The sequence below is a fragment of the Eurypyga helias genome, unplaced genomic scaffold, assembly GCF_000690775.1.
Source record: "Eurypyga helias isolate BGI_N326 unplaced genomic scaffold, ASM69077v1 scaffold7012, whole genome shotgun sequence".
NCBI classification, from domain to species: Eukaryota; Metazoa; Chordata; class Aves; order Eurypygiformes; family Eurypygidae; genus Eurypyga; species Eurypyga helias.
The window spans coordinates 81,878-95,830 of NW_010236551.1; the positions used below are offsets into that span (position 1 = coordinate 81,878).

Consider the following 13,953-nt stretch of genomic DNA (forward strand, 5'->3'; position numbering starts at 1 on the left):
GCATTTGATCACACCAGAGATATTTGCAAGTTATGTGGCAGTTAAGCACCTCTCACTGCCTACTACTATGAGTCAGATGCCCAACTTTTGTGTTCTGAAAACCTTGCTTTTTAATAAACTTAGGCATATCACCTCTAATATTCTGAGGAAGCACAACCCATACAATTATTCAGTTTGGTCATCACAGAACATGGAAAACCAAAGCATTTTCTCCAGTATTTTTCTTTATAAAATTTCTTCTCTATAAACCACAGGAATCTAAAGCTTCAAGTTGCATTACCATTTCTTAATAGGTTTGTGAATTATAAGTGTTGCCTTTATGTCTTGTGCAACAACATACTGTCAGGTGCCTTAAATGAGCTGTTTTCTGCATAGTTTTCTTCACTTAATTTTATATAGCAGAAAGCAACATTCAAAGGTCAGAACAGAGATCTTCAGAGGTAACTCACGATAAGATGTTCTTAAATACTTTGATGATGTTAGTATTTAACGAGCTGAAAAAAACCCCAACCAACCACAAATCTGTGCTAAAAAGCAAAATATTTCTTTAAGATAAAAAGTGGTTATCTTAAAGTTGTCCGGACAGGTGGCATACTATTGCTCTTGATGGCTGTAGGTGCTATACTCATGATACCTCCAAGAGTATCCAGACTAATGGTCTCAAAATATCCATTCCAAGTATAAAGAATTATCTCTGTAGCTCCAAGTCATGGTTTTGTATCTTTTATTAATTTTAAAGCATTTTGTACATTCTGCATCTCTTTCATTAACTCTATGACCAGCACTTATTATGAAATGTCAATTTAAATATTGGTAAACTATTGGATAATAACAATTTACAAAGTAATTAGGAGAAAAGAGAAGGGAAACATCCCTAGACATGTTGGTAAAGTTTATACATTACACTGACGTACAGATTTATTAAAATGGTGAACAATACACCAATTGCTTTCATGATCTCACATTTTTAATAACAGCACATTTCCTAGCCACAGGGAAGCCTACAAGGCAGTTGTGAAAGGTGAACATTTCCTACTCTCATCAAAGAATAATCTGAACTCTGTTTTTTGACTGCTACCTAAAGTAACTTGGGGCCTGTCCTGCACAGCCCAATCTGCTCAGGTTACAAGGCCTAAATCCACTGAGATCCCATGGTACCTTTACACCCCCCTCCCTTCCCACCTTATGGGCCAGATGGCATCAAATCCTGGGGACTGGTCTCTTTTCAAAGCTGCTACTTGTGCACAGGCCAAAACGATCTATCCCCAGGGAACTTCGATTTTACCAACAAAGTCTAATGATGGATAATGACAAAATAGTGTTATACTACAAATTTCCTTTCTGAGGAACAACATCAGCCATCTGAGGTAAAAGAACACTGCCTACACATCAATCCCTAAACTTCCTTATTCTATCCAACCCCCGAAATGTTAAAGCTGACTTGCAAATTATTTCCTCTACTAGGAAAAGAGAGACAACATACCATATTTCAATGAAAACTTTTGGTCACATTATTCTACAGGGTCAATCGCATGAAGATGGTGTAAATATAGATCTGAAGTAGCCAGTGACTTCCATAAATCCACAGACCAGAACTTACCGTATTTTCCCAGTTCTTCAGCAGGCTGCTGGATGTTATTTGTATAAGCAAGAAATATAAGACTGTTATACAAATAAATAAACAGTGATGATTTCTGGAAGCTAACCTGAACTCTTAGCATAGAAAAAAATATTCTATCATTGGAAAAAAACGTTTGCTGTCCATTTTTCCTTGGTTTTTTTTTGTAACAATGAGTTACAAAAACAGTGGCTAGAAAGATGTTCTACCATCAGCAAGATATCCTCGTCATTAAGAGTCCTGCAAATCACAAGAAAAGCATCTTTCCTATTTGGTCTTAATTCTGGAAAGATTAAAGTGATGGATAGCAATTCAGTATTTGCCTAATGATACATACTTCAGTATGTTGGTTTCAACTCTTCTGAACAGGTTTGTTTTCTTAAAGTGTAGACTGTTTGCTCATGTTGCTTTTGTTTTTGTTTTTAAAGTATGTCAAAATATTTTACTGGCTTAATGCAGTGTATCTTAGGAATTATTTTGCACAGTGAATCGCCACACCAAACAGACATTTGCTTATGTGGCATTGTTGCCATAGATCTGTATCTATCCTGTATTTTCTAGTTTGCAGTGTTCAGCACACTAATGTCCAATCAAAGCTGACGTCAGCACACAAATAGTTGTGATGTATGGCATACTGACATAAACACACAAATCATGCTGCCCCATCTGGGCTTGAAAATTTAACAGAGCTCCAGATCTTCCTCCAGCCCCATACAAATCTACCTCCTGCTTCTGGCATAAACTTGGCAGCTCTGGAGGTGAGCCAGGACATGGTTAGGAGGGAAGCCAGGAATGGGGAGATTCAGGGAAAGCTACAAGAGGTATTGTTTTAAATTACATGAAAAAAATAAAAAAAACCCCAACCCAGTTCTGGAAAGTTTTCAGTCTTGCTAGATGTACTGCAGTTTTTCTAAATTAGTTAGTTCAGCCAAAATGTAATTATTCTAACAACATGGTAGCAATCCTGTTGTGCAGGCTGGGCTGGGCATCCATTCTATATCTTACTTTGTGCTCACTGCTTTAGACAAACATTATCTTTTAAGCACAAATTTGCAATATTTGGGCTCAACCAAAGTGTACTTGCAAAACAACCTCTCAAGAAAATCCATGTAGCTAGTTGGACATGTAAATGGGAACTGTACATATGTGTTTAACCAGCTTTTGGGAAGAGCAATTATGGAAAAAGATTGCTTTGTCCTGCTAATTTATTTGCATAATCTACATAGCTTTGAGTAATTATTTGTGTGTCCTTAAAAATCCTTATTTACAAATAAAGCAGTTCAAAATGTATCATCTTCTTGTGTCTGAGTATACAGCATGGTATTCTACCAACACAAATATATGCACAGCCCGTATGCTTAAACTTAAATACTGAAATTAATACGGTGTGTTTCTACTGGATTGAGTTCTTAATGTACCACAACTTTATCATTACTACTATTAATCAAATCAATCTTGGTTCATCTGCATTCCTTATTAAGAAAAAAAAAAAGTGTCGCTTCTACTCTGCTCTAATTTCTACTTCTCATCTGATTTCCTGTCAAAATTGTTCTAACACCCAGAGATATGTCCTCCCATTTTTTATTTTGTCAGTTTCTAAAGAAATTAAAAAGCTCACAAAACTTATGTAATAAAAATATTGAAATTCTCAGTCAATTGTGAAGCATTAAGTACAGTCAAAGAATAGAAAATTTTCTTAGAATGGCTTCAACTTTTCTACACAGTACATGTACAAACAACAACCTCAAAATTTATAAGGAAAATAAGAGACACGTTAAAGACCTACAATAAGATCCAACTAGCACCTGTATAGATACCTGAAGGTCTTGAATCCCAAGGGCTTCATATATTTGCATTTGTATTCTGATCAATACTTTTAACATAATTTTAATACGGATTCATACATTGAAGTAAAAATAAGGTATTCCAAGACTACACCTCTTTTCAAAGAGACATTAGGCATGTATTTTGGTAGGGGCTGTATATGGCTTCTGTACCTTTACATTCTGGTAATCTAATCCCACCACTGATTTTATTTTAAAACATTTTAATTAAAAGTTAATACACTGAGTCCTAGAATAGGGTTCCTTACTAAAAAAACCTACTTAAAACCAACTGTAAGCGCTGAGACAAAACCCAGTTTAAACGGTGAGCTGCATACATTACATATGACAGGACAAAAGTTAGAGGTGAATTCAGATACTTTCCCCAAGGCCAGGTAAAATTGTAATTGTAGGCAACACTTTCTGTTGCTACCAACAGGTGAGTCCAGTAATCCTGACACCTAATTTGAAAGAAGGTCTCAATAATCAACACCCAGAGAGCGAGTGCACGGAAAGTAATATGAAGCTGATGAACTTCCAGCAAATTTTGTAGTGTGAATTTTAAAAAAAAGGCTCAAAAATTGGTTGTCTCTTATTTTGTCTCTGCTACGTTCTGTCACAGAGCTGAAGTAAGCTTAGTACTGTAACACAGGCAGACACATTGGACTATAATGAAACATTGGTTGGATATTCAATAGATTAAATGATTCTTGATATTTTCTGAGATGGTAATGACTTCACAAAATACAAATATTTACCTCATCTTTACTACTTAATCTCCAAAGGATTTTAAATTGAAAAGATACATTATTAAGAAACATGGCTTAAATATTTATCACTATTTGTCAATAATTACCGCTCAGAAAATCACAGAATTACCCACAGATTTTATTTGGTAAAAGAAGTTAGATGTTAGGTCCTTATACTAGTTTTATAGAGAGAGACAGTTTGTGCACTTTTTCATTATTCACAAATCCCAAAAATAAAAGATTAATAACTGCTCTGCCAAAAGGTGTTACATCAGTAATTAACAAAGACTGTAAAGTATAAAATTCTATACTTATTCTGACTCCAAGCTGATTAGCACTGCACTCAGCACTTGCACACACCAAATCTACTAATGAATTTTGGCTCTAAAATGAATATACACTCAGACCACTGGAATATAAAACGAGCAACAGTACATTAACAAGTTTTGGCATGTAGAAATCTGTATCAATATCACAAGAAAACTGAATACAAATGTGATATCCTTTCTGGAAGACAGATATCCTAGAAATATACTTCAAGGATCTTCTACAAACTACAATGCCTTCAGTGATGAGAAATCCACATTCAGGGATTGACTGATTAGGCATCTTCTTTTACCTTTGAAGAACCATACTGACTATAATAGAAGTTAAGTATAAATACCCATTCATTTGAATGAAATCAGAGCAGCACTGATTTTGGTTCATTTGTTTATATGCATCCTGTATTACATTAGCTAATTTCAAGTGATGGATAGTATTTTGGAATAATTTTATACAAGTTACAGAAGCAAAGAAAGGACACGTAGCAAAGACATAAGCGGGGAATCACAAACAACATACTTGTAAAAATGGGGAAGGGAGTAACAAAGCATTTGTGAGCCAATATGTTACATGACGTATTAATTCCAGATGTTGGTTGTTCTCTTAAAGTTACTTTTAATAATATTAGTACTGACAGTCTATATAAACTTGAGTCTTTCAACTGTGAAACTAGTTAGAACTAGTGGTTTTATTTCTTAAAAACTCAACACATTTGATCCATGGTTTCCTTATAACTAAACCGCTACGGGAACTCTCCAATGCTACTATCAAATAGATCAGATGAAGGTGATGACACAGTATCCAATTAAAAAATTCTGGATAAATTTTCACATAAAATAATCAGTCAGGAAATAAAAGCTAAGTATCACACACTTAAAAAAAAAATAAATCTTTGGAACTTCACTGAAGATGGATGGCCTGCACGTACCTATTGCTTGCGCTATAAAGGAATCTAATGACAGCAAACCTTGGTACCCCACAAAATAAAAAGCATGTCTGCTTTGCCATCAGAGGAAAAACCTGAGGGCCAACATGAAATGAGTGATGACTCAATATAGATAAAACAAGCAAGTCAGTAACAGTTGCTGCTGAGGCCTACAAAAATGAAAGTGAGAACAAAGACTACGTAGTTTAAGTCAAACTTTCCATCTGCTGATCTCAAAGTGCTTTACAAAAGACAAGCAAGTGCTGCATTCCTCATTTACAAGTCATGTAACAACCACAAAGATGTCATGTGAGTTGTCTAAAGTCAAAGCCAGTCAACAGCAAGCTGGGAACCGAACTCAGCCTTTTCTTGAAGCCCCTTCTATTTGAGGCTTGGGGTAGGAGGCTACACCTATGGCTTTGGAGTACCAGGAAAATATTTGGTGGTATCATGAAGGGAGTCAAGGCCTAAAAATCTGGGTGCTGAAAATCTCATTATTATCGGTTTGAAAGCAGTGACAGATGTCCAGGGTATTAAAGGGTGACACTTTCTTTGCTGAATCCCTGTTCAGTGGTTTTCTCTTCTGACTACTCCTTCCTCAGCATTCACTAGCTGAAAGCACAGGCTGCATGTGGCTATGAATGGTTCTGGGGTGCAGGGCTCTTCAGCAGTCCTGCTGTAGTGGGTACATGAAATAAACCTGATCAAGCTCTTCTCCAGTGAAGGGTGAGGACCTGGGAAGAAATCTGGTCTGAGATGAATCCAGCATCTCCCCTGAACACTATCTAGTCCTCATTAGTGAGACCGTCTCATTGTTGTAAAAGCACTTATATGGAAAAATGCACAATAGTCTTTAATATCACAATGACCATTTGAACAATTTGCTTACATAAATAAACCCATAAAATATTCAATTCTCCAAGTTGGTCACAGTGTAGCATAAAATACAGATGCAAAAGCAGACCGCAGGAATGACAGTGATATTACAAAACCTTGAGACCCATAAAAACCCTGCTGAAATTCATGTATTTGAGACCAATTATCTTAACTAAAATCCTAAAAAGCCACTGGGAATTATCCATTGTAAGAAAAAGGTTTAGGAGTGCCTTTTGTTGCCATTTTGTCTGAAAAAAAAAATTAATTTGTCTACCAATTCAGAAAGGCTAACTATTGCTGCAACTTACATTCTTTAAACAGCGAATCACATTTTATTCACAGGCGACCAAAAAGATCCCCCCCTCTTATTTCAATTAATAGTAGGCAAAACCCAAAAGGAACATCTAGCTGATGTTCGTAATCAAGTGGCAAGATACAGAAATATAAAATCATTTAAAAACCTAATCCCTTATTCAGTATAAAATTATAGGCTGTCACCAGGAGCAGGCTGGCAAGGCTAGGTCCAGATGGGAGACTGGCTGGGCAATAAGAAAAGGTAGGGTGGAAATGATGGGTAGGCTGGAAACGATGGGAAACTAAGGAAAGACATGACTACTCCCTCTGCTGGCAAGGCTCTCATCTGCTTTAATTTTTAACTAATGAGTAGGCATTTCTTTAATTATTTAGGATCTAGCCAATAAATAATGCAGAATGTTCCTTCCTCAGTCTGTTGCTGTGTGTTTGCACATTTTTGAACTTATGTTGCCCTATTTCACTAGAATAATTTGCCACAGAATTAAGCCTTAGATGGTTATCTAATGGCAGAGTTATTTGGTTTAGATTTTAATTGTTCACAAAATGAAAGGCAAGATTAAGCTATTTAACCTTCAAAATACTGTATTTTACAAAGTATACACATTTTGTATTTAACTTAAATATTTCATAATATTACAATAAATTGCTCATCACATCACACTGTAACAAGAACCCTTTTATGTAGCAATAAGATACTATAAAATGAAACATTCTGTAACACAAACATATGAAATTACATGTCATACCGAAAAAGCTCCATTCTTCCATGAGTAAAATTCATGACCAGGGAATTCAGTGATAATGTTTGTATTAAAAGTTAATTAAAAGATGAAGATAAGTCATTCAGTACTTGATTTGTGATATAAATTAATAGCTGCAGTAAGAACATTTAGAAAAAATCTGTTCTAGGATTTTGGCCTACAACCAGAAGCTCCCAGAACAGGAGGGATCAGCTTTTTTTGCCCACTGTTCTCATCTGAGTCCTGGCTGAAAAGCTACTCCAGCTCCCAGCTTTCCAGAAGGCTCCATCCCAGGAATCCTCGCCTGCCATTTGGTTTGCTGATTTTAATCTCACAGGACTTTCTTACAGTGGCTCCACTATGCTGAACTGGCACTTGCTCCTAGAAGTGAGTTATTATTAAACTTGTAGGTCAATTGTGGCACTAACAACTCTTTGGAAGCTTTCAGCCACGGTGTACAATTTGCTGGTCTAATTAAATATTAATTCTAAGTGTTACATTCTGTGGCTAAGAGCTTTTATTTTCCATCATCAGTCTGGAAGAGAAAGAGGTTACAAGGCTAATTTAATCTTTCTTTTTTTTTTTTTTTTCCCCCCCCTAGCATTAAAGCTTAACTACACAGGCACAAAAACATCATTAAAGATGCAGTATTCCTTTTTATTATGATTATATTGTAATTAATCAAGCAGGTCTAAACAAAAAGATGTAAAATTAGATTCTGAAACTTCAAGGTTTTTAAAGTATACCAAAAGTTCATATAAAATCTTTCTAAGCAAACACTACATAGAAATGCGTTATTCAGCTATTTGAAAACCATTTGAGATGGGAAATACATATGCAGTAATTTAAATATAGAATAGTTTTACACAAAATTATTGTTCTTTGTTCTGAAATACAATAGACAACAGATAAAGCCCATATTTAATGCTAGGTTCACAGGACATTTTTTTCAAGAACTTGTATTTCTTCTTGTGTGAAAAATATAGTATTACTTCAGAGAAACAGTACTATCTCCCATTTTCTAACAGAATTACTTGCCTAAAGCAGATAACTACTTTGTTCTGCATTATTTAAAGTCACTCCTCTAATCTTAACTTATCAGTGTCCAAATAGGCTCAATACATGAGCCTCTTCCCTTCTGCTTCCATAACAGTTGTGTCCATGTCTGGACACTGGGCATTATATTAACTACTTAGTCCAGTAGCCAAAAGATTCCATATGCTTGAACAGATGACTATCTCCATACTGTGATGGGATATTTAACTGTTTAGGTCTAATATTGCAGTTGAAAGATTTAGTTCTAAATGTTACCTAATTTTTCAAAGTTTTCATAGTCATATTTTCAGATTATATAGATAAAATGCAAAATAAAATTGCAATGTTACATACACTCATTAACTTTTAAAGTTTAACATATTCATTTTGGAAAAGTGATTTTTTTGATTAAAAGACAGTGTGTTGATAAGATGGTGACAGGGATGTGTAATGTCCTAAAAAGTAAAATGTATTAAAATGAGAATACTGTTTTGGGCATGTAATTTTAATATACAATGTGACTGTTCATCATAATACAGCTAAGTCAAAGGCAATTCACATGTGGGTACAAAAACATGCCTCTGATGTATATTGTAGTCAGTTTTGAAAGGGGCGGCTGTTACCAAATCAGAAGTGGTAGAGCTTGAACACAGCCTGTTGGCAACCATGAACTTATTTTACAAAACAATAAAATCTACCTTATTTCTTCTGCAACTTGATTAGCAAATACTATCAATTATAGTAGAAATAATTGAAATAGAAACCAAAATTACGCACACAATTTAAATTTTGAATTGTATACCTCTCTGAACTCTCTATTACAGTTTTAAAGACGCTTTTATGGATGTCTAGAATATCCAAACTAGAATATTCATACCTGAAAACTATGTGGATAACCCAAGAATGCCTGTCATGACTTTCAGTATTTCTTTGTACACTTGCTGAACTGTATTTCTCACTTTCAACAAAAAGCTCCATGCAACATTAAAAAGCAAGTAAAAAACCCCTCAATATAGAAAACTATAAAGACCATTTCATCTTCATAGTTTCTATTTTGCAGAGAATTTTGAAAGTTTGCTTAACTATGATATAAAAACTACATGACATTTGATCTCAGTTCAAATTTGTGTGCAGCATCAAATACATTCAAAGGTAATTCCACATTTTACACTTCTGAATTCTCAGAAGTTAGAGTTCTAAGGCAGACAATCACTCTTAGCTCTTGTCATAGGAATAAAGATTTCAAACTGCGAAAAATTCACAAGCTATAGGAGTTCTCATCTTATAATCCTCTATTAGCAATGGATTCTAAAGCACTCTGTTGCTTGACTTCGAGTTTAGCTGCTAAATTACTCAGTGTGAACACAAAAGGCTATGGATGTGAAAAGCTTTGTTTCTGAATTTTTCTACACCCTAACATACAGTAACATATGCACTTCAGTGAATTCAAAGCAGCAAAACATTAATATTGTAGGAAATTAATTTTTTAACATACTGGATGAAATAATGAAAATACCTTGCTAAACAGAACTTGAGACTCTAAGGACAGGTTCTGTAACAGGACTTATTCATACTGACTTTTCATTAGTCAATTAATTTCCCTTGGTACATGCTGACTAATATGGTTGTTAGTCCTTACCAGTAATACAGCTTCAAGTTGAAAATAAAGGAGGGCTTTAATAAAAGTGTTACCCTTCCTCCCAGCAAAAATAATTATCTACTTAAAAAAATATCACTTAAGTGATAAAAAATTGGGAAGAACAGGAACAGAATGATGAACATTATTCAGTATTTTGGGGCAGGGATGTTCTTGGATTTACCAATTATTTCTAGTAATTAAAGAAAAATAATAAAATACAACAGGAGAATACTTTAATTCTAATATAGGGCTTTCGCAAGTATAAAACACTGGCGATGAAGTCCCTCGAATCACACTCTGTAGCACAAGAAGGTTGGGGGTTTTTTTACATTAGGTACTAAGCCACACAGAGTATCATACAGAAAGAGCCCTTACTTGTTTTTACAATATTACTTCAATTTGGAAAGTGTAACGACAACTGAAATCCCTTTTCAGTCTTCAGTCCTTGATCAATGCTAGATTTTAAAAGTGGAAGTAATTTTCCCTTTTCAAATGCACCATCTGATTTCATAGGCACAATGCATTTTCAGAAAGCAGTAGAAAGACTTGAAAAATAACCTTCCATCAACTATTTTAATCATACTCGTAAGTATCTCAATATTTATTACCTGACAGACAGTGTAAGATAAGAGTATGTTCAATCAGCAGAAAATATCAATCAAGTAAAACTTGTCACACATCATCTGAATAAAATTCATAATTGGATAAGTTTTTAGTGTCATTTTCTTGAAATCCTCTCCCAGAATAATGTATTCCTACTTTTGTGGTTGAGAAAAGAGAATTTTCTTTTTTCTTCATGCATTGTTTGCACTAGAATTTTCTCAATTAAACACAAAGAATCTGTGTTCTTTAGGGGACTACAATTTCTTTAAATTATTCTGAAAAAACTCTGTACACAAACAGATGTTTTGTAAATTTGTGTCTTTTACCAGAAGACTGAAGACATTCAGTGTCCCATCAAACTGGGTGAATGAGCATCATATTTGGAAAAACATAATTCAAAGTTATTAAATCCAAGACAATGAATAGCTAGAATAATGAAAGAGCCACATTGGTGGATGAGTACCACAGAGCAGAAAAGCATCAAGAACAAAATCACTGCTTAATGTTCAGTAGTCATCAGAGACCAAGCCGACATCAGAATGTAGGAAAACTGAACAAACAATAAGAGCATCATTGTATTATGTTACTGTAACAAAGTAAGCTATGACTAAAAGAAATGTGACTGTTCCAAAGCAGATTAAGGAGGCAGCATGAGGAAAAAAAGGAAAACAAGCAGAATACAGAAAAGATAAAATAGGGAGCCTCATATTATTGTCTCATCAGCCACGAACAAAGATATAATTTATGAAAAAGGTAAAATTAAACTTTCTGGAAAAGAAAGAAACCAGGCAGATTCAATTTGTGAAACCCCCTGTCACAGTACAACATGTGAAGCATTTGGCAAAATATGTAAAAGAAACCAATCTCAAACTATGTACAATTCCATATATATATATGCATTATTCATATACTACATATAAAAATATAACTAGTCTGGGTTGGAAAGACATTGTTTCTGTTGAAAATCAGTACTACCAAGTGTAAGTTTTATTTGTTCTTCACTGGAGTAACTAGTACTGGGGGCTGACTGAGACAAGATATGGTATCAGTCACTACTAAAAATAATTTTTTTTCAAGACAAAGCAGGTAAAATGAAACTATTTTTCTGTATATGTTATGCAGACAAAAACTTGATTAAAGTGGGATTTTGAACTTGTATTTATCTTCATGGAAATTATTCATGTGAGGAATTTACTTGCAGATCATCTAATCTAGTTGGGAGGCAAAAGGCAACACAGAAACAGTAGTTCAGGGAATAAATGTGGAATTTACTACATCTTGTGAAAAACTGTGCATTTTCTATGCCTTCAGTGTACTGACTTTAAGATTCAGAGAAAACATATGCTAGAACTTCCGCCGATGAAATTAAATACATCTACAGAAATGCACTTGGAAAACAAAAATCCCTCTCTCATTCTCTTGGAAAGAAAAGATATTTTCTTTACTTTTTTAATCCAGCGAGAAACCTCAGCAACAGAATGGTGAGTAGCTGGGTTGTGAGAATGTGAGCAGCTGCTGTTATTATAACTAAAGGTCTGTCTACGGCTTGAGCCTGAGAGACCACATGTTCGGCTGTCCTCTCATCTTGCCATCCTCACCAATTAACTATTAACATGGAGGGCTGTACACATGCTCTCAGGGGCTCTTTAACAGGCTTCTTGGAGAGTGGAACAACTACACAGCAGGGCTCTGGGAACTGAGTAATGTGGGGTATAAGGAACCCTCAGCAGCTTTGCTCCTCCTAATGACAGTTTTCTCCATGGTTTAGTGCTTAAGGAAGGGTACATGAAGTTTAACAATTTAAAAAAATATAATGCGCTCATTTGTTTAAGGCTGCTAAGAAAAGATTCTCGAAATAATGTTTCCTTTTTTTTTAATTCAGAATATTCTAGTACTTATTGTAAAACAATTATTTTAAAAATAAAAACTCAGCTAATTAAAAAAATGAGACAGAATTTCAATCCTAACTCCATACAGATTGATTTATATGGAATTCATAAACACAAAATCAATTTCCCAGGTAAGTTTGCAACAAACAAAAAACTTTCATCTTTCAGTTTGTTTCTTAGAGATGCTTCTAGGCTAAAATAGGATCTCACCTTTCATTGACAGAATATATAAAAAAAGAATACAATGAAGCCTACTGTATCTCCCAACTACGGACAGGTAATTCCAATGTGTAAAAAGAAGGTTGTTAGCTTTACATTCACAAATTCTATTCATTGCAATAAAGTTCACCTATCAACCTTTTTGAAGGCAAACTGCCATCTAATATTTAATAATAGCTAAGTAAGGAGACAGAGGTTTGCACCTCAAGAGGAATATTCATACAACGTTGTGTTATCAGCTGTCAGCAGCTTCTGATTTTGCAGTTGGGAAAATTACTTTGATACCATAACTGGTTTGTTCCTGGTCCCAACACAAGAGGATATTAGAAGTAAAGAGTAAAGCTGTGTGTTTCAATTCCTGGCTTTAAAAACAACATCACACATCATCATAATGAGCCTGACAGATGCAGACAGTGAACTGAAATGTCTTGTATTAAACTCTAAACAGCGTTCTGATGGCAGTGGAAAAGCGCATAGGGCTGTTGTAAAAAAAATAAAATTCAGAAAGTGATTACTAGCAGGATTCTCTTTGTTTTTTTATAGTTTCTGAAATTTTGACAGATTTTCAGAACTTAGGGAAGTATAGAAACCCTACATGAAACATGAAATTATGTTTTAACTTTACCCTTCAAACAGTTTTCAAAATGTCCAAAATAGCATTTATTTTCTTATCACAAACTTTAAATTTTTGCTAACTGATGTGTCAGCTATGACATACAGCAAAGACAGCATTCCTACCTGGATAAGGTGAGAGGGCATTGTGATGATGCAGGCTGACAGAGATTTTCTGAGGAGGCCACGGAGAACATACAGAAATTTTGTAAGGCTATGAATATCTTCAGGAGTATCACTGCTACAAATGTCATCACCCCACAATATGGAACCCAGGCTCTGAATTCCTATCCGCAAAATATTATTCTGTTTTTTCTATTGGAGGTGGAAAAAAAAAAAAAGAAAAAAAGGCACTTGTTATTTTTTAAACATTAAGAGGAAAATGTCATGTAATAAGTTTTGGAGCATCTCTCCTATGATGAAAGGCTGAGAGAATTGGGCTTGTTCATCCTGGAGAAGAGAAGGCTCCGGGGAGACCTTATAGCACCTTCCAGTGCCTGAAGGGGCCTACAGGGAAGCTGGAGGGGCACTTTTTACAAGGGCCTGTAGTGACAGAACAAGGGGTAACGGGTTTAAATTGAAAGTG

The 13,953-nt window shown here is 34.9% G+C and overlaps 1 protein-coding gene across 1 annotated transcript in view; it reads right to left on the bottom strand.

Moving 5' to 3' along the window:
* ELP4 (elongator acetyltransferase complex subunit 4) overlaps positions 1-13,953 on the bottom strand; it is a 130,637-nt gene that overhangs the window by 81,315 nt on the left and 35,369 nt on the right. The window contains exon 6 of the mRNA XM_010147123.1: positions 13,494-13,682. Within this exon, the coding sequence (XP_010145425.1) occupies positions 13,494-13,682 (189 nt within the window). The remainder of the gene's footprint in view (positions 1-13,493; positions 13,683-13,953) is intronic.